General features: G+C 36.4%; 1 protein-coding gene across 1 annotated transcript; it reads right to left on the bottom strand.

Moving 5' to 3' along the window:
- Positions 1-192: 192 nt before the first annotated feature.
- Positions 193-18,229, bottom strand: LOC132556060 (carbohydrate sulfotransferase 1-like). Its single transcript, XM_060220452.1, has 4 exons — positions 18,064-18,229; positions 8,813-8,864; positions 4,081-4,293; positions 193-970 (listed from the first exon to the last, which is right to left on the bottom strand). Exons 1-4 carry the CDS (start codon positions 18,227-18,229, stop codon positions 193-195), a joined length of 1,209 nt encoding a protein of 402 aa, XP_060076435.1.
- Positions 18,230-24,532: the final 6,303 nt, after the last annotated feature.

Here is a 24,532-nt window from a genome sequence, read left to right as displayed (position 1 = left end):
CTATGTGGTTTCGTAAACAACTCCATAAATTTTCCACGTAAAAGACGGTACCAGACCTCGGACGCCAATGCAAAAGAAGAGTGCACTATCAGTGCGCCTGCGCACCATCAAAAGTTTGGATTTTGCACTCATCTAGATAGACCAGAAACTGGCATGAAAATGTACGTTTTTATTTGAACACGGCGATTTTTATCAGTTTGAAATTCGGAGAGGTATGCTACTGTTGTACAGGTCAATATTTGTTTTCAGCGGAGGATATCCTAGAAATTTGTATAGATCGTTACATCCCGGATTCATCACATTCAGAAATGTTTCATTTACCCTCTTTCTCCAAGCTAAAGCGATTCGTAAGGATGTTCCCCTGGTTTCAGAATTGAGGATATTCTTCGTTGTCATCCCAGTCATATTTTTCAATCGGTTCTGTTCCTTTTCGTCAAAATTATATCCTGCAAAATCAAACATCATTTGAACTGTTTTTGCTGGGTTTGTCACAAGATCTTCATAAAAAACAGTCAATAATCTTCCCGGATGTGTTGTCCGCATCATGTATGATTCAAGGTAGTCTTCCTTCATTTTATTACATAAAGAAATTGATCCACCAGGTGCAGGTGTCCATTTAAGAGCATGTCTTGAAGCCATGATAGCCCTCGGATCTCTTACAAGGTGAATTATTTTCAGATTCGGTACCGAATTTAACAGTTGTGCTGCCAAACTGACACTGACACGAGGTACTTTGCTGACTCGTGCTGTTGCGTTAGCACAACGGCTTATAACTTTTTCTATGCAGCCTTCCACCTTACCGTGACATTCAGGAAAATAGTTTGCCCATGTCGGATTTTGTATACTGTCTCTAAATCCCCTCCCCTTTAATAGCTGCCACATCTGTAGAGATTTCAGCAAATGATTACTATCACATTTATACAATCCTCGTAAGATGTCCATGACGAAGGAATCCGTTCTGGTACTCATACTGCGAAGAAATGAAGCGATATGTACAATTAAAAATATATGTAAAATATTCATCTCCACATCAGTAACATTTTTTGGGGAACTTTGAAACCAATAGATACAAAATTCACGAGCATGAATGAAACGGTAGTTTTTGTAATACGTGCTTTGACGATCTCACTTGTTAACATATCTAACAATATGAGTAAATTGTTATATTGCATTATCATGTTGCCACAAAAAAAAAAAAAAAAAAAAAAAACAGGGGAAAAGGCAATAATGAAAATATGTTACATAAAGTATGAGTCATGATTACGTTTTTAACATTGAGAAAACATTAAAAAATCATCAAGGTTGCGTTAAGGAATCAAATGGTAGTTTTAGGGCCGCAATAGAGTGGCGTGTTGTATATCTGAATCACTGAATCAGATTTGGTCAATTTTTATTTTCCTCTTTGGCCTAATAGGTTTCAAAATCTATGTCAAAAATAACGCTGACGAGTCACAGAAGAATGAAACAGCTCAATTGAAATTTGACTCTACTTAATGTTATTTGTATTCACTTTCATACCTTAAATACAAGCTAAGGCGAGAAATTAATGAATACGGATGATAATGAAATAAAATTTGTGTTACCTTATTCATATACAGTTTATATATATGAAGTTGCTTAAAATATATTTTGTATCCAATAACATTTGTATAATAAAAACAAAACAAACAAACCGTGAAAAATGCAAAAAAAAAAAGTTCAAACTTGTCTGATACAAGACAGTAAACCCACCTTCATTTCCGATAAGCATACAATATATAGGCTTAAATTGGGCATTCTTATGGGCATATAACAGTGTCAGTGTTAAAGTGTATACAATATTCAATGTTGACATCGATTTCCTCCATTATCTAAACTGAGTGTAGTCGCTTTAGATTTTCGATGTTCCAACATTAAAAGCTTGTGTGACCTCCACGTGCAAGCAACACAGGCCACAGCTGATACATTAATTTGTAATAGAAATCAAATTTAATTTTTCGTAATTCTACAGAATTCACTTTTCTCTGACTTAAAGATATTGATTTCAAGTACAATATGGATTTATCTTGCTAGATTGTCATTTAGACCACAAAAGCAGGTCCGGCTGAGTGATGTTCAAGCTGTCTAGTTTTTATTTACACAATAATCTATAAAATATTCATGTTTCCTGTTTTATCATCTCAGTTGTTAAAACGAAATATTACCAACTTTCCAGAAATAAAACATTTTGCAGATCTGTAGCTTTTGTTTCTTTGTATTTTAATTAACAATAAAATATCGAACCTTGTCACACTTCTTGCAGTGTTTCTTTCTTGTTTGGTGCCGTATTCTACCAAACAATACAGCCAACCTAACGATAATTAACCTGGGGTACCCTGTACTGGAACTTTGCTTTGCCATTTTAAGAAGAGTATGCAAGTATATTACTGGTAAATCATACGGTTTGCTCGAACGGTATTTAGATACGATGTCTATGGCACTTCGCTCTCACCGACCAGTACAATGGCCCCTTTTGACTGAGTGGCACAAACAAACAAGACTACAATGGGCACAAGATCAAAGCACATGGAGTATTTGATCTTGGTGAAGAATCCATTGGTCTGATGTAAGCCACTTTTTACTTAGTACAGCACACGACATGATCCGTGTTTGGTGACCAAGAAATACGGAAAACCATTAGAATCAAATTCTGGGCACAAATGCATTAGATGGTGCCCATGGTACTCTTTATAGAGTTATATTTATTATTACCATTGCTTGTTTGTTTGTTTGTTTGGTTTTTGTCCCTTGATGTAATTTTATACCTACAGTGATCTGATTTTTCGAGAACGTTTTGTTGCTCCATATTTCGATGCTCATCCATTGGCAGATCAACCTATCCTCATAGCAAACCACACAGAGGCTGCCTACTGTACAGAAAAATCATAAAGAGACTCCCGTGGCCGGCAGTGTCACCAAACATGAACTCAAAAAGTAAGGCACGGAATCCAAAATGCGAAACAAATTAATGAATAATTACAGGCTGCATTGAGTGGCAAAGGTTTCCTCAGAAGAAGCTTCGGCGTCTAGTATGATACAACAGGCAGAAGATTGGTATCTCAGGTGTGGTGGCTATACCCGACATTGACATTCATACCCAATAGAGGCAGACATAGCATGTTCTGGTGATTTGATGAAGTATTGGTAGATGAGCGACAATTAAAATCAAACGTTTTACTAGACTTTGAGAACGCCTTTTGGAAATGATACAATTCCAGTTCTGGTTCTGTAAATTCCTTTACACTATCGAATGTGTATAATTGTGTTAGATGCATGAACGATCCTGTATATCCGGTTGAATTATCATTGAATATATTTTCTGATATACAGTACAAGCTTTTTACTTTACACACGGCGTTTTTATAAGTGAAATAGTTCCTGTTAAAATGAAAATCTTGTTATATATTATATCTAAAAAAACATATAACTTATTAGTAATTTATATCTAAAAATATATAACTAATTAGTAATTTATATCTAAAAATATATAACTAATTAGTAATTTATATCTAAAAATATATAACTAATTAGTATTTCATATGGAAATGACAACCTGTCATTTATTCTTGGTTAGAGAAACAATCTACAGGTCTGATCACCAAAGCATCAATTATCGACACACTTTGCATTCCTACATGGTGTTCTGATTCAGGACAAAAACCCTCGTACGAAGATGCAGGTTGATGAAAATTATGGCGAAGTTTTACCATAGTCATAGTGATCTTATTGAGAAAGATTTTATTTTTGTGCGATATGAAGCTGGACGTGTTTGATTCTCGTTAGTTTGCCTGTTAGTTCTGTAGCTGTAAACCTTGTTCGTATTTGGGAACGTAACATTATTATTTTGGATTGACCAAGATTTACATTGCGGATGTCGTCGCAGAAGACGCTTACTCTTCCGGAAAATCTGGTCTTCTTCTCCATAATTTTTTTTGATGAATTTTCGTGTAATTTTTTTTTTATTTTGCCCTAGTTTTATTCAATTTGAGTTTTGATTATGACTATGTTGAAAGTTTGATACAAACTTCTTGTTTAGATATATAAATAAAACTATATACGTACGTGCAATGTTCATTCTCAAGGCTGCAGCTGTAGCCTGGTTTATAGTAGTCCCATGTACTCCATTTATGAAGAGGTTCATACATATAAAAATTCCCCTCTCGGAGCCCCAGGATTTCCCCAGTGAACGTAGTTCCACCACGTAAGTACCCAATCAGAAGAATGTCAGAATTACCTTCTATCGGTTTAAGGACAAGGAAAGTTGGACTTCCGGATCTGCAAGGCAAATGGTGCTTTATATTCATGGATACATCTGACAAAATTTCGGTCATTTTTGCATTTTTTAAAGACTATGGAAATACCAAAGTACTCTAATAAAAAGTTCAAAGTTCATCAGACATTGAGCGTATTTATTGTGTTTAATAAATACAGCCATATCTTACTTAAGTAATTTAGTAGTCCAGTTACTGGCTTTAAATCATTTATTTCTATTTCTTTTTATACTGGTACTTTCAGTTTCGAATGACATACAATGATTTTCCCATCTCCGAAATGGTCGACGATGGCTTAGAATTTTGTTTCACAAGATCAATATAGAAACAAACAACAAAACAACAACAAAGAGAATGTCGACATGTCGACTGAATCTTAATTCAAACTAGGATTACACATGACCTACGAATCGGGACAAGAAGACCAGACGAAGCCTTATGTATACATTGGTACATCGCATATTAGGGAGTAAATGGGACGTTCGAAAACAAGTTATATGACAACATTTATCTTAATTACCACAAAACATATCCGTTTTACACTGCAAAATAATTATTTAAAGCACAAATAATGTTAAACAATTCTTTGACACCAACACACTTATTACATCGAACCCATCACCAGACATTAAAGAACACAACACAAACCATCACCACACATTATAGAACACAACACCAATAATCATTAGACATTACAGAACACAACATAAATCATCAACAGACATTATAGAACACAACACAAACCATCAACAGCCATTATATAATACAACACTAATAATGATCAGACATTATAGAACACAACACAAATCATCACCAGACATTATAGAACACAACACAAGTCATCACCAGACATTATAGAACACAACACAAGTCATCACCAGACATTATAGAACACAAAACATCACCACACATTATAGAACACAACACAAGTCATCACCAGACATTATAGAACACAACACAAGTCATCACCAGACATTATAGAACACAACACAAGTCATCACCAGACATTATAGAACACAACACAAACCATCACCAGACATTATAGAACACAACACAAACCATCACCAGACATTATAGAACACAACACAAACAATCACCAGACATTATAGAACACAACACAAACCATCACCAGACATTATAGAACACAACACAAACTATCACCACACATTATAGACCACAACAAAAGTCATCACCACACATTATAGACCACAACACAAGTCATCACCAGACATAATAGAACACAACACAAACTATCACCACACATTATAGACCACAACACAAGTCATCACCAGACATAATAGAACACAACACAAACCATCACCAGACATTATAGAACACAACACAAGTCATCACCAGACATTATAGACCACAACACAAGTCATCACCAGACATTATAGAACACAAAACATCACCACACATTATAGAACACAACACAAGTCATCACCAGACATTATAGAACACAACACAAGTCATCACCAGACATTATAGAACACAACACAAGTCATCACCAGACATTATAGAACACAACACAAACCATCACCAGACATTATAGAACACAACACAAACCATCACCAGACATTATAGAACACAACACAAACAATCACCAGACATTATAGAACACAACACAAACCATCACCAGACATTATAGAACACAACACAAACTATCACCACACATTATAGACCACAACAAAAGTCATCACCACACATTATAGACCACAACACAAGTCATCACCAGACATAATAGAACACAACACAAACTATCACCACACATTATAGACCACAACACAAGTCATCACCAGACATAATAGAACACAACACAAACCATCACCAGACATTATAGAACACAACACAAGTCATCACCAGACATTATAGACCACAACACAAGTCATCACCAGACATAATAGAACACAACACAAACTATCACCACACATTATAGAACACAACACAAACCATCACCAGACATTATAGACCACAACACAAGTCATCACCAGACATAATAGAACACAACACAAACTATTACCACACATTATAGACCACAACACAAGTCATCACCAGACATTATAGAACACAACACAAGTCATCACCAGACATTATAGAACACAACACAAGTCATCACCAGACATTATAGAACACAACACAAACTATCACCAGACATTATAGAACACAACACAAACCATCACCAGACATTATAGAACACAACACAAGTCATCACCAGACATTATAGAACACAACACAAATCATCACCAGACATTACAGAACACAACACACGCCATCAGCAGACATTATAGAACACAACACAAACCATCACCAGACATTATAGAACACAACACTAATAATGACCAGACATTATAGAACACAACACAAACCATCAGCAGACATTATAGAACACAACTCAAGTCATCACCAGACATTACAGAACACAACACAAACCATCATCAGACATTATAGAACACAACACAAACTATCACCACACATTATAGAACACAACACTAATAATGACCAGACATTATAGAACACAACACAAACCATCAGCAGACATTATAGAACACAACACAAGTCATCACCAGACATAATAGAACACAACACAAGTCATCACCAGACATTACAGAACACAACACAACCAATCACCAGACATTACAGAACACAACACAAACCATCATCAGACATTATAGAACACAACACAAACCATCACCAGACATTATAGAACACAACACTAATAATGACCAGACATTATAGAACACAACACAAACCATCAGCAGACATTATAGAACACAACACAAGTCATCACCAGACATTACAGAACACAACACACGCCATCAGCAGACATTATAGAACACAACACAAACCATCAGCAGACATTATAGAACACAACTCAAGTCATCACCAGACATTATAGAACACAACACAAATCATCACCAGACATTACAGAACACAACACACGCCATCAGCAGACATTATAGAACACAACACAAACCATCACCAGACATTATAGAACACAACACTAATAATGACCAGACATTATAGAACACAACACAAACCATCAGCAGACATTATAGAACAAAACTCAAGTCATCACCAGACATTATAGAACACAACACAAATCATCACCAGACATTACAGAACACAACACACGCCATCAGCAGACATTATAGAACACAACACAAACCATCACCAGACATTATAGAACACAACACTAATAATGACCAGACATTATAGAACACAACACAAACCATCAGCAGACATTATAGAACACAACTCAAGTCATCACCAGACATTATAGAACACAACACAAATCATCACCAGACATTATAGAACACAACACAAGTCATCACCAGACATTATAGAACACAACACTAATAATGACCAGACATTATAGAACACAACACAAACCATCAGCAGACATTATAGAACACAACTCAAGTCATCACCAGACATTATAGAACACAACACAAATCATCACCAGACATTATAGAACACAACACAAGTCATCACCAGACATTATAGAACACAACACTAATAATGACCAGACATTATAGAACACAACACAAACCATCAGCAGACATTATAGAACACAACTCAAGTCATCACCAGACATTATAGAACACAACACAAACTATCACCACACATTATAGACCACAACACAAGTCATCACCAGACATTACAGAACACAACACACGCCATCAGCAGACATTATAGAACACAACACAAACCATCACCAGACATTATAGAACACAACACAAACTATCACCACACATTATAGACCACAACACAAGTCATCACCAGACATTACAGAACACAACACACGCCATCAGCAGACATTATAGAACACAACACAAACAATCACCAGACATTATAGAACAGAACACAAACCATCACCAGACATTATAGAACACAACACAAACTATCACCACACATTATAGACCACAACACAAGTCATCACCACACATTATAGAACACAACACAAGTCATCACCAGACATTACAGAACACAACACAAGTCATCACCAGACATAATAGAACACAATACAAACTATCACCACACATTATAGACCACAACACAAGTCATCACCAGACATAATAGAACACAACACAAACCATCACCACACATTATAGACCACAACACAAGTCATCACCAGACACAATAGAACACAACACAAACTATCACCAGACATTATAGAACACAACACAAACCATCACCAGACATTATAGAACACAACTCAAGTCATCACCAGACATTACAGAACACAACACAAACCATCACCAGACATTACAGAACACAACACAAGTCATCACCAGACATGATAGAACACAACACAAACCACCCCCACACATTATGGAACACAACACAAACATATTTAACATTATAATATGATAGTTTACCGTTTTACCGTCCTAGTACTTACAATATTGTAATGTTTCAGTGATTTCGATCACTATATATTTCTTGTAAGAAACAATCAACTTATTAGTTTAACGACAATTCTTTAAAACAAAACTTGAACATTGAGAATTATTGAAACTGACCTGTGTAAAGCTCCAATCTCGTACTTGCCATTGAATCCTATTAGCCAAATAACTGAAATTAAGACAGTCAGAGTTAGTATAGCTAACTTGGATTTTCTCTGTAACATCGTGAGAGACAGTGATGTCAATGCATTCAAGCAAGAGACTAGTATATATCACTACCGTTGATTGATATTTCAGTATACCAGATGTTCAAGTATTATACCTCGTGAGATAACGACAATTGTGCTAGTTTAAACGCTTTATTGATTACAATAAAGATCGATGTCGAAGCATTTTGATTTAAATAAATATTTTATTATTTTACTGCATGTCATTCATTTGTATCGGGGTTGGGCAAAAGTTGTACATCTTAAATGACATTGCCGTTCAATAAAGCAAACACATATATAAAGAAACATTGTGAAGAGAGGGAGCGCGCGCAAGAGAGAGACACAGAGAGACAGACAGACAGACAGAGAGATTATTGGGGAATTTTGAATTAGTTATTTTAACCCAACTAAAAGTACATTGTGTATTGAATTTTGCAGTATGTTTGTCTCATTTTTCATTCTGAAATATTGAAAAAAATATCAGATTCAGACGTCGACAATGTACTACCAAGAACGCCATGTTACACGACAATTTTATTTTTCTTTAGTTTGCAATTAAAATGACATAGAAAATGAATTCTTGGGACCTAGATTTGGCAAACAAAGATTGCACTAGAAAATTAAAGCAAAACATTAACAGTCACTGTAAATAACTCTCTGTGTGAACAATGTATCAGGAGATGACACGAAATGGCATAGACAACCTCACATTTCTACACGCGCGTGCCATGGATAGGTGTGTAATATACAATAACAGCAAACCCGGATGTATTGTCCCAGACAGACCTGTATTACACAGGTAGAAATGAGAGAAATAGATTTTCAACTCTTTAAAACTTCAAGATTAGCTAAAATGGGAGGTGTGTTTGAGATTTGTAACCGATCTTTAGTTCGAGCGAGCTACTTGTTGCATATTATAGATGTGGGATGTATTTGTGTCTATAAATACTTACATTTAAATTGTAAATAGTGGTATTCGTACTCTGTAACATCATAACATAGTAGACCGACACCATTATCATGTGGTATATCAACACATATTACATTTCAACGGTTGTACAAAAGACACACACGTGAATAGTGCCATTAATACAAATTCATGATTAATCCAAACAAAGAATTTAACAGCGTCATACAACAATTTCGTCATTCTAGGACTCGTCAGTAATGCTAAGGACCTAAGTATTAACCCTAGGAAGCGACTACGAAAAATACAAAGTGACCGAAAACGCAAACAATGCTTCCTTTGCCTGTTCACCTGTTCATTCTTTATTTTAACAAATTATCTAATAGTGTTAAACAGTATACCTAGATAAGGATGAGAATCCACAATTTTATTGGATCATTAAATAGTGTGAAATAGTGTTCTACATTAAAGACGATTGCAAGTCATGCCATGTTTACGTCGGTATTTGTGAACGTGTTGGCATGATTACCAAACAGGAAAGTGTTTCAAGGCTGCTACTGGCTTTGGAATGTTCGAAGGGGGATAACTCTGAAGTAATTCAATAAAACGCACAGCGTAAAGGTTATTTATGAAAGCTAGTCCATGTAACCCAAATAAAAAAAATATTTATTATGTTCAGAGAATGGTATATTTTCCATAAATTGCTGACTATGATATGACACATTAATATGTTAAATGCATTTACGCTATATCAAAAAGATCCGAATCGTCATTTGGCGGGAAAGGTTATCAATTAGAGGAAGTAAACGAAGAAGAGTTCCACAAGAACGTCATCAATTGTAATTTTTTTTTTTTTTTTTTTGGGAGATATTTTGAATATTTACAGTTCAATCCACGTATTCTTTTTTAGTATTTTATTTTATGCGAAATAGATTCACTCAAATCATAGTACTAATAGATTCATAAAATGCAGTTATTAGAACAAAGGCAATGGCGGAATCATAATAGCTGTTACTGCAAGTGTACAGAGGTCTGGTTGTTTACGCGCTAGTCTTGTCGTTAACCGGAGCTTTAACATCAATTTTGTTGGCAAGGCCAAATGGAGATTACACACACGAAATTCAAACATCATAGCAATCGTTCCACAACTCAGGATATTAATTATAATTATTGGCTATATCAGTGATATGCCGAGTCAGTGAAGTCGTGATATGGTGATACGCTGTGTTTTAACACCTTTAACTTAGAGAGGCTGGCTATAATGCTTGGTACACAGCATGCGTGTTTCGGTAAACAATGAACTGAACACATCAAGACATGCAATAGACTATACATGTTACGTCCTTCTTCTTTGACGGACAGTGTTGAACAGAGAAAATCCACAAAAATATATTAATAACTCTTCACCCGAAACAAAACAACACAAAAATAAAACATATGGTATTTGCCATACATATTGATTTACACGAAATTGTGGTTAGATGGACATCCAAATAATGGAGAGATTGAAAAATCTTTCTAAAATGTTAAAACCATTTAGTGATACCCGACATTTACTGGACATGTGTACAGATCGCCTTACTAGCCTCAGCTAGCAGAAATATCCCTGTAGACGATTGGTAGAGTGTCTGGCTAGATGAGACAATAAAAAAAGCGTCCGGCTAGAGACCAAAAGGTCGTTAGTTCGAACCTCAGTAATGGCCGAGTGATTTTCATTACTCCTTCCTGTCACATGCATGCGTATATCTGATATAACATTTTGAAAAACTAATGAACTCGAGTTCAATTTTGTGTAATTGCATTAGTGGAATTTGATACTTTACATGTGAATTTTGAATGATATTTTATTGTAAAACGTGTGTTTATATTCAATAACAAATGTGATATAAAATCAAAACAGCGTGATTTTTATTGTTAATTTTATTATTTAATTTTAAATATTTTATCTATAATCTAAATATTTCTAAATTACATGTTTTTAAATACGTTTCAAAATTTGGAACACTCTCTTGTAATGTGGTATATATATGTTTATATTTTTATCGGGAATCTTACATTTGAGAAGGCAGAAAACCAGAAAAATTGACTCAAGTCTAGACTTCAAATGTGATTGTGTGCGATCCGAGTTAGAAATTTTGCTGAGGGCATGTTTTACTCGAGAAGACATTAGTAGTGCTGAGAAGGCCTCTTTTCAATGTGTGTACAACAATACATATAGGTACACGAATTACATATATGTATCAAAAATTAAGAGTACGGCTCTCCTCTGATCCACACAAAATTGATTTGTAGTTCTGTACCGCCTGACCTGCTCTCCAGTTCGTTGTTTCCCCGACAGTGGAATACCTCGTCACAATATGCTGAGAAGACAATTGTAGGATTTAAGCTTCACTAAGGGAACTATATAGACCTTTTTATGTCGCTGAGAAAAGCGTGAAGATGGCAAACACTGTCGTTTACTTGTTCCTTAGCCTGGCTTTCACGGTAAACAATGTCCTCAACACACAGCGAGCAAAGCTTTAAAATTGAAGGCAGCAGAATGGTTTTATGTTTATGAACTGAATGTCACTTTGAAACATTTCTAATGTATTGTTACCATATTTTTATATATATATATATGTTTACACTTGATTTGTATAGTCTCTTAGTGTGCTTTTGGTGTAAAGTGACAAGTGCGATAGTTCAATCACTGCACTGATTATTGCCCAGTCTTATAAACATAACACAGGCAGATCTCTTTTCGGACCAATAAATGTAAATGTTGACACCAGGTTTATTTAACCGGAAGTCTGTCTGTCGTAGATACGCATACACGCAAAAAGCTCTCTCAAATCAACAAATGACAATGTGCTGAATCAGGAGATTGTCAATAACACGCTTTTCTAAATTGCCAGCTAGATATATAGATCAAATGTGTTGTTTCTTTGGTGACGTCATGACAAATAACTCCCTTGCACGAACGCCTAAGTGATGGTTGACGTTTTCAATTACTGGACACAAAATTAGTCACGATCGTTACATGACGGCAGAAATCGGCCAGTTTATTCACTCATAGTCTTTAACACACAAGCGGAATTGTTAGGTTGAAGACGATTTAACGGGAACACGTTATTTGTAAATACAAGTATGCATGCAAAAATTAAATATTGCTTGGTCGAGATGTACACGAAACCTTCAGATAAAATTAATCACTTCATTTTATCAATGATCATTTTATTTTGTTAATAATAATAGCAGTGAAATGACTGATTTGTGAATTTATTGTGAAGATGCAAGAACGTTTCCTCTCGGAAGACTTACTGAAAATCACGTATACCTTCTTGAGTACAGAAATGCATGTATATTCTTTTAGACAATCCGTATTATAACGCCATGCAAGGGAGCATATCATGAACAGATTTAAAGAGGTTTAACATATAAGATATATACCCGTAACAGAAACGAAAGAAAGACTGACTCCTATTAATTTAAGCTAATACCTACAATTAAGACAGTAGATTCAAAACACTCTTGCATAGTATTGTGATACAAGATGGACTGAAAAATCAATGCCTTATCTAACATAACATTATGGATCATAAACCACTGAAATAAACGAAAATATATTGCCCACGTAAATTCCTGATTTCATAGTATAGAAAAATATATGATAAAAAATGACAATTTGGATGTATTGGTGCGGCGGTCAGGTGTATATTAAAATGAGGAATTAGTTTTCAACTAATTGATGATGAGGGCCAGAAGGTTCGGCGCTTCGAACCGAATTGTAATACCAAAAACATTTTATATGTGCTGTGAATATGTAAACGTATGTTAAACGTTGCGGGACACTCCTAGTGTATATCAAGTTTGAGAGAGACGTTAAGACATGTACGTCTACAAATTATAATGTATCTGTCGTATCTGATGATACTGCCATCTTACATGGTGGTGGATGAATGGTGTTCCCTAAACTGGAATGATTGAAGGTAGCTGTCTAAGCTACAATGTAGCATACACTCTTAACTCACATCACTTATATATATTAAGTAGAAGAAACGCAACGTGTAAAGTAGCGCGACCTTAACACGAGTGAACTGATTCCATTCAGACATACTTTGTATTAGACATGATATATGTGTGTGTTCTCTTTAAGGCAGCATACACCCTTAACATTACCGGATGTTTGATTGGCGCAGAGGTAACGTTTTCGCTTACGTGAGTGGAGTAGGTGATCTCCTGCTCGAATACGCGGATTTTCCAGATTCATCATGTTCAAGCTTCTAACCGGGCCAACAATATTGATTGATGTAATCTAGTAGCTTGTTTGGCGATTACTGTAAAATAAATATATTCATTTTTTAATTTTTAATTTTTTTTTTTATCCTAAAGTTCATGAAACATCAATGTGTTAGGTATCCTATCATTTTTCCACAATAGTAATGCCGTTTACTGTATCCGGATAAATGATCAGATTTACAGCACTCACTGTTTATTTCATAATTCTATTTTTATGGTTCTATAACAACAGACGTTATCATTGCGATGTTGAAACAAGATAAACTTAAACGCTAAGCAAAATGAGTAAATCTTGAGTGTAATATAGATTTTAAACCTACAAATTAATCATTATTTAATGTATCTCTGGAGTATTAACTTCGACAGACATTTTCTGCCAGAATGTGTTTCTAAGGTCGACACCCACTTCATAGGCGTCACCCGAGAATACAGCTACATTACGGAAATGAGACATAATTCAATGTAAAATAAATTCCAAAGTATTAATATCTTGGACTTTTGGTTTTTGTATTCGTTGCTACATATAGTTGTATCTATAACATGGAAAAAAGAGCTTTATATGTCTTTTTTTTTCAAATGACTTCTGGGCTACATTTTTTGAAGGCGTTACCACAGTTATGAGCATTTCACCGTCTTTTTCTAAGATATTTCTTGTGTATAACTTAACACGTTCTGTTCTGGGTATATTTCAACTAAAGTTTGTTTGGTTTTCATCAGAAATCGTTGATTTCAAATTTGCGAACTCCGACTTAGTGAACCACTTTCCCTGATTTTCGGATCCGAAAACCTATATTTCAGCTTTTTTTGATCTTGTTAAAATGGCTATTTGGGTAAAAAAAAAAAAAAAAAGCAAAAAATTAAATCACATTGGCATCTTCTTTTTAAAACGTGGAGAATGTCCTTGAAAATTTGTCTGTCCAAGAATAAACTTTTATAAAGGTAAATGCTAAAATATGGCCAATTATATAGGATTGAAATCACTTTTCATGATTTTCATTTTTTAGCTGTTTTGCAAATTGAAACTCGTTAAATCAAAATTTGGTATTTTCACAATGTTTTTGTTTTTCAATAACCTATATAAATGTACCATATTACTGCCGCTATATTGAAAGAAGCAAAATTATTCTAAAAAGGTTGTCGTGAAAATTACAAAGAATGTCTGATATTTAGGAATAAAAGAAATAAGAAAAATATCTGAAGGCTGTATTGGGAAAAAAGTGAAAAGCAAAATGTTGATTTTCTTACTTTTGAAATACTTTCTAAAATCTTATCTTTAAAAAATTATCACCATAACAAAACTTTAGTACTGAAATCTTTATTCTCAGAGAAGTATATATAACAGTTGATGTTTTAAAATAATCCTGTCATTTTTCCTGTTAACAAAGGTCCCGGATTCGAATCCTACCGGAGCTATGAAATAAATAATTTCCTCTGTTACGAACGGCGGTTTCAGTCCTGAATTCCGGATATTATTGCCCGGTTTCCAGTACCACTATTACTGTTATTGTATTACTGACGTGCCCTTGCACGTCTCACTGATGAATACACTCGTGTTTCCGATACGATCTGTGTGCTGCCATTGTGTGTACTGATCGTCGATTGAAAGCACCCTATACTTACTGAATGATAGGCTACAGTAAGATACACATATATCTAACAAACAGCTGTCACCGTCTTAGATAATATTTCTGTAAGTAGTTAGTCGATAAAAATATATTACTTTTTAAAAAGAAAATATCGACCACGAAAATGAAAGAGATCCCAGTCAGTGCTTCTTATTGCAATATACAGTTGTTGAAAATAGCAATCAATTAAATAATAGTGGGATAAATTTCAGACAACACATTCGCTGGAACGTATAACGAAGTACGGAGTGGGGATATCAGACATAATTTAAACATAGACTGACTTACAAAATCTAATCTTTTCAAATATGGAAAAGAAACTTGCAAAACTACTACATAATTCAAATAAACAAAACAAACTTTTAAGATATTGGTATGACACGAATGCTGCTAAAAAATCTATCGAAAAATAATGATATTCTTAAAATGAAATATTTCAACACATATAAAATACATCAGAATTTAATACTTTGTTTGTTCACATACATTTTCAGTTTAAGGACATTTCAATTTTCTCCATTCTACGTGGTTAAACAAACAAACAAACAATAAAATATATTTTTCTTAGAAATGTGAAAACACATCTATTTGAAATTTCAGGAACAGCGATATGGCTTTCAGTAAAATGTTACCGTTCCATTCTCTGAAATTGACTTAACCCTAATGACAGAATGGTCTGCAGATGTCTTATGCGAATATAGGTACCGATCATAATTCATGGCTACCGAATGGGTATTCTGCAGTTGGTTCCTAGCTTTACGTTCCGTTTGAACTGAGAACCAGATCCTAGTTGAACTGGAAACTAAAAGAAACGAAACGAAAAGCCAAATGCGCATGCTCTTATCTGGACCCGGTACAGGAATCGAACCCACACGATTTCATAAAGAAATTAAGATTACTATAAAGGAATGTGTCTTATATCTTAAATTTTAACATTAAACGGAACTATGATCTGGTTCCCTGTTCCATTTTTCTTTAAGGCCACCATGATCTGGTCCCTATTACATGTGGTCCTCATTGGTTGTTTGTTTGGTTGTTTGGTTGGTTGGTTGTTTGGTTGTTTGTTTGGTTGTTTGGTTGGTTGTTTGGTTGGTTGGTTGTTTGGTTGTTTGTTTGTTTGTTTGGTTGGTTGTTTGGTTGGTTGGTTGTTTGGTTGTTTGTTTGTTTGTTTGTTTGTTTGGTTGGTTGGTTGTTTGGTTGTTTGGTTGGTTGGTTGGTTGTTTGTTTGGTTGTTTGGTTGGTTGGTTGTTTGGTTGGTTGGTTGTTTGTTTGGTTGGTTGTTTGGTTGGTTGGTTGTTTGGTTGTTTGTTTGTTTGTTTGTTTGGTTGGTTGGTTGGTTGGTTGGTTGTTTGGTTGGTTGGTTGGTTGGTTGGTTGGTTGGTTGGTTGGTTGGTTGGTTGTTTGGTTGTTTGTTTGGTTGTTTGGTTGGTTGTTTGGTTGGTTGGTTGGTTGGTTGTTTGGTTGGTTGTTTGGTTGGTTGGTTGTTTGTTTGGTTGGTTGTTTGGTTGGTTGGTTGTTTGGTTGTTTGTTTGTTTGTTTGTTTGTTTTGGTTGGTTGTTTGGTTGTTGTTTGTTGGTTGTTGTTTGTTTGTTTGTTTGGTTGGTTGGTTGGTTGTTTGGTTGGTTGGTTGGTTGTTTGTTTGTTTGGTTGGTTGGTTGGTTGTTTGGTTGGTTGGTTACAGGCGTCTCCTTGACGCGTCCTATTTCTTGGTGTTGTCTCAACAACGAACGTTCTCATTGGTCACATTGCTTCCACTTAAATAACAAGATGCAGTGAACCTGCATGCAGTTCGCATCTACCCTTTTTGGGGGTACATTATTCCATACTCAATACACTATTACGTCGAAATTTCTAAACTAAGCGCCATAAACGGCGACATACTATTTATTGCTTGTTCATAAACACTGTGGTCTGTAGGTATGGAATTTAGTCTACAGCAGGACACTCGAGGTCTCCAATAATAAGAAACCACGACACCGGAAAAAGTAATTATATATATATATATATAAAGAGTTCGTGTAATCTATCGGATTAGAGTATACAAGCGGAAAGAAACACATTCTATCCATCACAACATATCATGTTGTCTACTCCTGAACGCTATAACTTTGAATTTATCATTCGCGATACAGAGACTCTTTCGGACATTAAGATATCCCGGCTGAAACAATTTACCAAAAAAACCTTCACCTACGAATTACATGACTCACAGAATTAGGTAATTACATACCAGCCTAATCATAATAATGATGAATGTACTAGAAAACCCAAGATTAAGGCATCAAATAGTTTCCTTTTGAAATGCTGTGGTTTTATAGCAAAATATGAGAATAAATCCGAATATCATACTGCGAAAGAGTAAATCAGCAAGGTCGACAGATCGAGATCGCGAAAACGCGACAGCTACAGATCGAGATCGCGAAAACGCGACAGCTACAGAGCGAGATCCTCCAAGTTCTGTCTCGCTCTCGCTCTGTGGCTCTGTCGCCGCATCGTTGTCGCAATAGCTAACCATATCGAATCACAGTGAGCTCGCAGTGTTTCTGTGGAGAAGTGATGGGGGAGGTAAGGCTTGAAATTTTCTGACATGCTTAGTATACTACTGAATTGTTGAACGCTAAGTTTTCAAATCGTAAACAGATACTAAGATAAAGTTGATGTCAACACTGCTTGCCTCGCTCGTGTCGGCTACAAACGCGACACAAATGGAGTGGGAAATTCTCGCAGTGACTGTTACTGTACTAAAATATCATCGATCACTTACGATTGTGAATAAAGTGTCTGCCTCATAAAAAAGTGAAGATGGAATTCAAGATTCATAAGATTTCAACCTACATACAATGACTAAAGTACATTTACTTACATGCGCTTTCTTGAGTAATAGACACATTTTTAAAAGATACGCTATAATTTTATAATTTTATTACATACAGAAACACACGGCCTACTACATGTACCAGCACCGCTTTACCAGCACCGCTCCTATAACACACGGCCTACTACATGTACAGTACCAGCACCGCCAACCCTAACACACGGTCTATCTCAGTCTACACACAGGTACATGTACCAGCACACACCGCTCCTATAACACACAGTCTACTACATGTACCAGCACCGCTCCTATAACACACAGTCTACTACATGTACCAGCACCGCTCCTATAACACACAGTCTACTACATGTACCAGCACCGCTCCTATAACACACAGGTCTACTACATGTACCAGCACCGCTCCTATAACACACGGTCTACTACATGTACCAGCACCGCTCCTATAACACACGGTCTACTACATGTACCAGCACCGCTCCTATAACACACAGTCTACTACATGTACCAGCACCGCTCCTATAACACACGGTCTACTACATGTACCAGCACACACAGTCTATAACACACGGCTCCTATAACACACGGTCTACTACATGTACACACAGCACCATGTACCAGCACCGCTCCTATAACACACGGTCTACTACATGTACCAGCACCGCTCCTATAACACACACCGTCTACACACGGTACATGTACCAGCACCGCTCCTATAACACACAGTCTACTACATGATGCACACAGTCCAGCACCGCTCCTATAACACACGGTCTACTACATGTACCAGCACCGCTCCTATAACACACGGTCTACTACATGTACCAGCACCGCTCCTATAACACACGGTCTACTACATGTACCAGCACCGCTCCTATAACACACGGTCTACTACATGTACCAGCACCGCTCCTATAACACACGGTCTACTACATGTACCAGCACCGCTCCTATAACACACGGTCTACTACATGTACCAGCACCGCTCCTATAACACACGGTCTACTACATGTACCAGCACCGCTCCTATAACACACGGTCTACTACATGTACCAGCACCGCTCCTATAACACACGGTCTACTACATGTACCAGCACCGCTCCTATAACACACGTACCAGCACCGCTCCTATAACACACGGCCTACTACATGTACCAGCACCGCTCCTATAACACACGGTCTACTACATGTACCAGCACCGCTCCTAACACACGGTACACACACCGCTCCTATAACACACGGTCTACTACATGTACCAGCACCGCTCCTATAACACACAGTCTACTACATGTACCAGCACCGCTCCTATAACACACGGTCTACTACATGTACCAGCACCGCTCCTATAACACACAGTCTACTACATGTACCAGCACCGCTCCTATAACACACAGTCTACTACATGTACCAGCACCGCTCCTATAACACACGGTCTACTACATGTACCAGCACCGCTCCTATAACACACGGTCTACTACATGTACCAGCACCGCTCCTATAATCCTATAACACACGGTCTACTACATGTACCAGCACCGCTCCTATAACACACGGTCTACTACATGTACCAGCACCGCTCCTATAACACACGGTCTACTACATGTACCAGCACCGCTCCTATAACACACGGTCTACTACATGTACCAGCACCGCTCCTATAACACACGGTCTACGATCATTTCAAGTCAAGTAGTTTTGACTATAGCAAGGATTGCATAAAATTTCTTTAACATAAGTAATTGTGTTGCGCATTGTATGTTTTATTTACATAAACTGGTATAATCTTGTTAAAAATCCGGTATGAAATAGAATGATTCGACATTTTAATGATAATTACATGATTTAATATTCTCATAAATAAAAAAGATCAATTTTGGTTACATATATTAACGCCTACCATTTATGGAAATCAAACCAATTAAAGCAATTTTACGTTAATAGTGGTATTTCTCAAAACGTAATTTCATCCCAATAAAAATTTCTAATTTTCTCGGACTAATCAGAGCATTAACCTTTATTAATCTCATTACGGACTGAAAGTAATTAACAAAGATTAATTTTAGGTTGACAACAATTTATTTTGAGACCGTAATAAAAAAAATCTTGAAATTAGTTAAAATGAAGGTTATAGTGATTAATTAAAGTCAAGGCTAGACCGTCGATATCGGGTTATGATTTATAAAGTTTTCGACATTTACTGTGTTGTTGGGCGGATCTAATTCATATATATAAAATTGTTTGTGGTCAGTGATTGTTAAAATGTAAGACAGTGATTAAAGTGTTAACTAAACGATTCTTTTATTGGTCTAATGGTGTTTGAGTCTGAAAATACGATCAACATTACATGAAAAAAATCATTTCACGATTACATCAAATTATAATGTGAATTTAAGGCTTAAGATTCACATGTTTATTGGTCATTCTAAACACAAAACAAACAATTGTATCGCAGATCGATGTGTAAGACTGTTTTTACGAAATTGGCAGCGAATGCAATGGCCATCAATCGTAGTTTGCATGACATGACCAGTAACACGTCTTCTGCCTCAGATCTCACGCGCAGACAAGCGAATTCTAAATAACTCATTACTTAAGCATTCCGGAACAGTTGGGTTGGGATTTTAACCTTATTTAAGTTCCGAACGTGTATGTATTCTGTGACAGGCCTTCGCTAATGTAAATCCGCTTCCTAGTGCCGTTGTATATATTATTGGCCTTGACAGACACATGATCTGACCATTAACTTTCTGCTATAGGCCAATTGTTTCGACAGATGTCAGTACGATTCTAGATCCACATCGTGTTGGTGGCAGACCCAGGAATTACTATAAAAACAAGGGGAAAAGTTAAACAAAAAAAAAAAAAAATCGGTTTCTGTCAAAAATCATAATTTACGATTTATCGCTAAGGATAAAACATCCATGAAGCCTTAGCAGGTGAGGTGTAATTTATTATGTTATGTAATTCTGATTGATGAAAAATGACAAGAAGAAAATACAGGTTTTATTTCCGACTATGGTGCGTGACCGTTTCACTAGTGTGCAAAATGTGATGGCTACAAGGATAGTAGTATGTAATCATTATATACAAAGTGTGACTGTTACATACAAGGCGTGACTTTGGTAGTCCGGATGTGACTATGGTTGTCTGGGATTGATAAAATCGTCATAGGTTGTGACCGTTGTATACAAAGTGTGACTGTTACATACAAGGCGTGACTGTGGTAGTCCGGATGTGACTATGGTAGTCAGTGATTGATAAAATCGTCATAGGTTGTGACCGTTGTATACAAAGTGTGACTGTTACATACAATGCGTGACTTTGGTAGTCCGGATGTGACTATGGTAGCCTGTAATTGTTAAAATCGTCATAGGCTGTGACCGTTATAAACAAAGTGAGACTGTAACATACAAGGCGTGACTTTGGTATAACGGATGTGACTTTGGTAGTCTGTGACCTACATATAGAATGTGACTGATATACCCAGGGTGTGATTAACTGTATAATCAGGTTTGGCTGTTATCTACGAGATCTGATTAAAATATATCTATAAAGGGTGTGAATATTATAAGAATGTGACCATTCCTGTTGTGATTTTTAAATTGAGACCTTTATATACAGGATGTGACGCGGCACAGTATATGATCGTTATGCAAAGATGGTGGCTCTTATACAGAGGTTTTGACACTAATCTACAAGATGTGACCCTTATATGCAGGGTGTCACTACTGTGTACAGTTTGTGACCTTTATATGCAGGGTGTTACTATTATACACAGGATGTGACCCTTATATGCAGGGTGTAATTGCTACGCACAAGTTGTGACCCTTATATGCAGCGTGTAATTGCTACGCACAAGTTGTGACCCTTATATACAAGGTGTGACTACTATGTATAGGTTGTGAACCTTATATGCAAGGTGTGACTATTGTGTACAAGTTGTGACCCTTGTATTCATGATTTGACTGTTAAATGCTTGGTGTGACTTTAACACACACTACAACCAATGGCTGGCATACATGCTGCCAATACCTTCCGTTATGACACCGCCAGTACACACCTCAAGCGACAACATCATTCACCTGCATTCGCGAGTGAAGAGTTCCTTTAATTTTGTTACTCCGTAAACAGCTGTCGGTGTACAGGGGTGACTGGAGGTTGTAGGCACCGTTTCCTCTAGGGAATCCATTCGTCGTTTCCACCACATTGCTGTTCCCAGGTTGTCAGGAATAACGCATGTTACTGAAAGTTTCAATATATCTCAATCACCGGGATATTGAATCTGAGATAATCCCCCGTCTTTACAATCTCTCCCTGTCACAATCTCAAATCCAACGAGATGGCGAACGATTGAGGCGATCAGAATCGCTCCCGATATCACCAGAACTGAAATAATGAATTCGCATCCAGCACCTCGGCTCAGGCGTCAGGAAAGAATTAGGGAGGGCGATGTGTCCAGGGATACATTAGAGCTACTTAAGGTGTCAGCACTGCCGATCAAGGGATTTATACGCAACATTTGTGGAATTCACAAAGTGGATAGAAACTATCGCTCGGTGCCTGTAGATATTCCCCTACGGTCGGGATGCAGTTTGGACTCATTTCAACACCATGGTAAGTGTTTTTCTTAAAACAAATAGCATTATGATGTGATTGGTGGTGATAAATGATACCATGGCATGTGTGCAGATAAGAGTTATCTTTCTTACATATTTTTTTTTTTATTTCATGTGATTTTGTATGTGGTTGATTGTGCAATGCAGTAAAACAAACCTTAAACGGCACTGGAGTTTGAATGTACGTTCCTTACGAGACCAATGCCTTTCCAAAACAATGGTAGTCTTAATTTCTATCCTAAAGGCTGTGGGTTCGATTCCCGTACCGAATTAAAATCATAATATGCGTGTTGGACATATTCGCTTTCTTTGAACGGAACTAGAATCTGGTTCCCAGTGAAACTAAACTGGGATCTAGTATCCAGTTCCTTTTTTCTTAAACAGAAGTAGAAACTTGGAACCAACTTCAGGCTCCCTGCATTTGTGAACATGTTTTCTTGTAAACAAATGGATACGTGTTTTCAATTGTCAACTGAAATTTACAGCAGACATGATTTAGTAGGAACAAAACAATAGAACAATTCCATTTGATCTTCTGGATGATGACTTTCTGAATCCCTTTGGCATCTTGGCGCTATTTATACCGCTTACATTCGGCAACACGCACGGATAGAATGTACTGTCATGATGCTTTAGATGTATGAGATCAAAGACTAAAGGTAAGACCCAGGGGGCAAAATGCGGCAAGATATCTTCATGTTTACTACACAAACCAAAATTTGATATTTTCAATCAATCAAGTGGGTGTATCTGGATACAATATAATGGAGTATAGCCACGATCATTTTACGTGAAGTACATAAACTCAAACAAATGACAAGATCCTTAAAATTTAAATCAGCTTCAGTTTCATCAAACCTTTTGTATCAAGCAGCAACATAAGCAGATGGTACACTACGAGGACGCCATTTTAACTTAAATATGAACTTTCGAAAGAGATTGAATTTAAAACGTTTGCTTTGTTATGCCTGGTAAGAAAGTGGAGAACACATATCTAGTCTATAGCTAATAATGTTTATTAACTGGAGGCGCGATTACGAACGAGGTAGTTCCCGGTTTTGATTCCCATGTGCCGGCGTTAAAACGACTTAACGTCAATATATCGAGAGTGAATTAGTGTAGCAGTGCCAAGGTAAACAAAATAGATTTTTTCAATTTCTACCAATAATCTCATGATGAAAAAAATAACTGAATTCAGGCAGACGGTAAGATTTAATTGACGTATTTTAAACTGAACTATGAGAAACAAATGTTCGAATATGCGTCAGTTTATTCTTCATTCACAAGGAATCATCGGCTTAAATCTCTATTTAGAGAGAATTTCCCTGCTAAAATCGGAGATATGTGAAGACCAATGAGATCGTTGAAC

This window comes from Ylistrum balloti, unplaced genomic scaffold (genome assembly GCF_031769215.1).
Source record: "Ylistrum balloti isolate Yb309-2 unplaced genomic scaffold, AGI_CSIRO_Ybal_v1 Utg370542, whole genome shotgun sequence".
Classification (NCBI taxonomy): Eukaryota; Metazoa; Mollusca; class Bivalvia; order Pectinida; family Pectinidae; genus Ylistrum; species Ylistrum balloti.
Note: the sequence above shows the minus strand (reverse complement) of the source record. Positions and strands in the feature narration are given on the sequence as shown.

Excerpts from the sequence above, each read along its gene's own strand:
- LOC132556060 (XM_060220452.1), bottom strand. The coding sequence starts at position 18,229 with ATGGTTAGCTATTGCGACAACGATGCGGCGACAGAGCCACAGAGCGAG. Across the intron at positions 4,294-8,812 it reads GAGATTGGAGCTTTACACAG|ATCCGGAAGTCCAACTTTCC; the intron begins GTCAGTTTCAAT and ends TTTGCCTTGCAG. Across the intron at positions 971-4,080 it reads CTTGAGAATGAACATTGCAC|TATGAGTACCAGAACGGATT; the intron begins GTACGTATATAG and ends ATTTCTTCGCAG.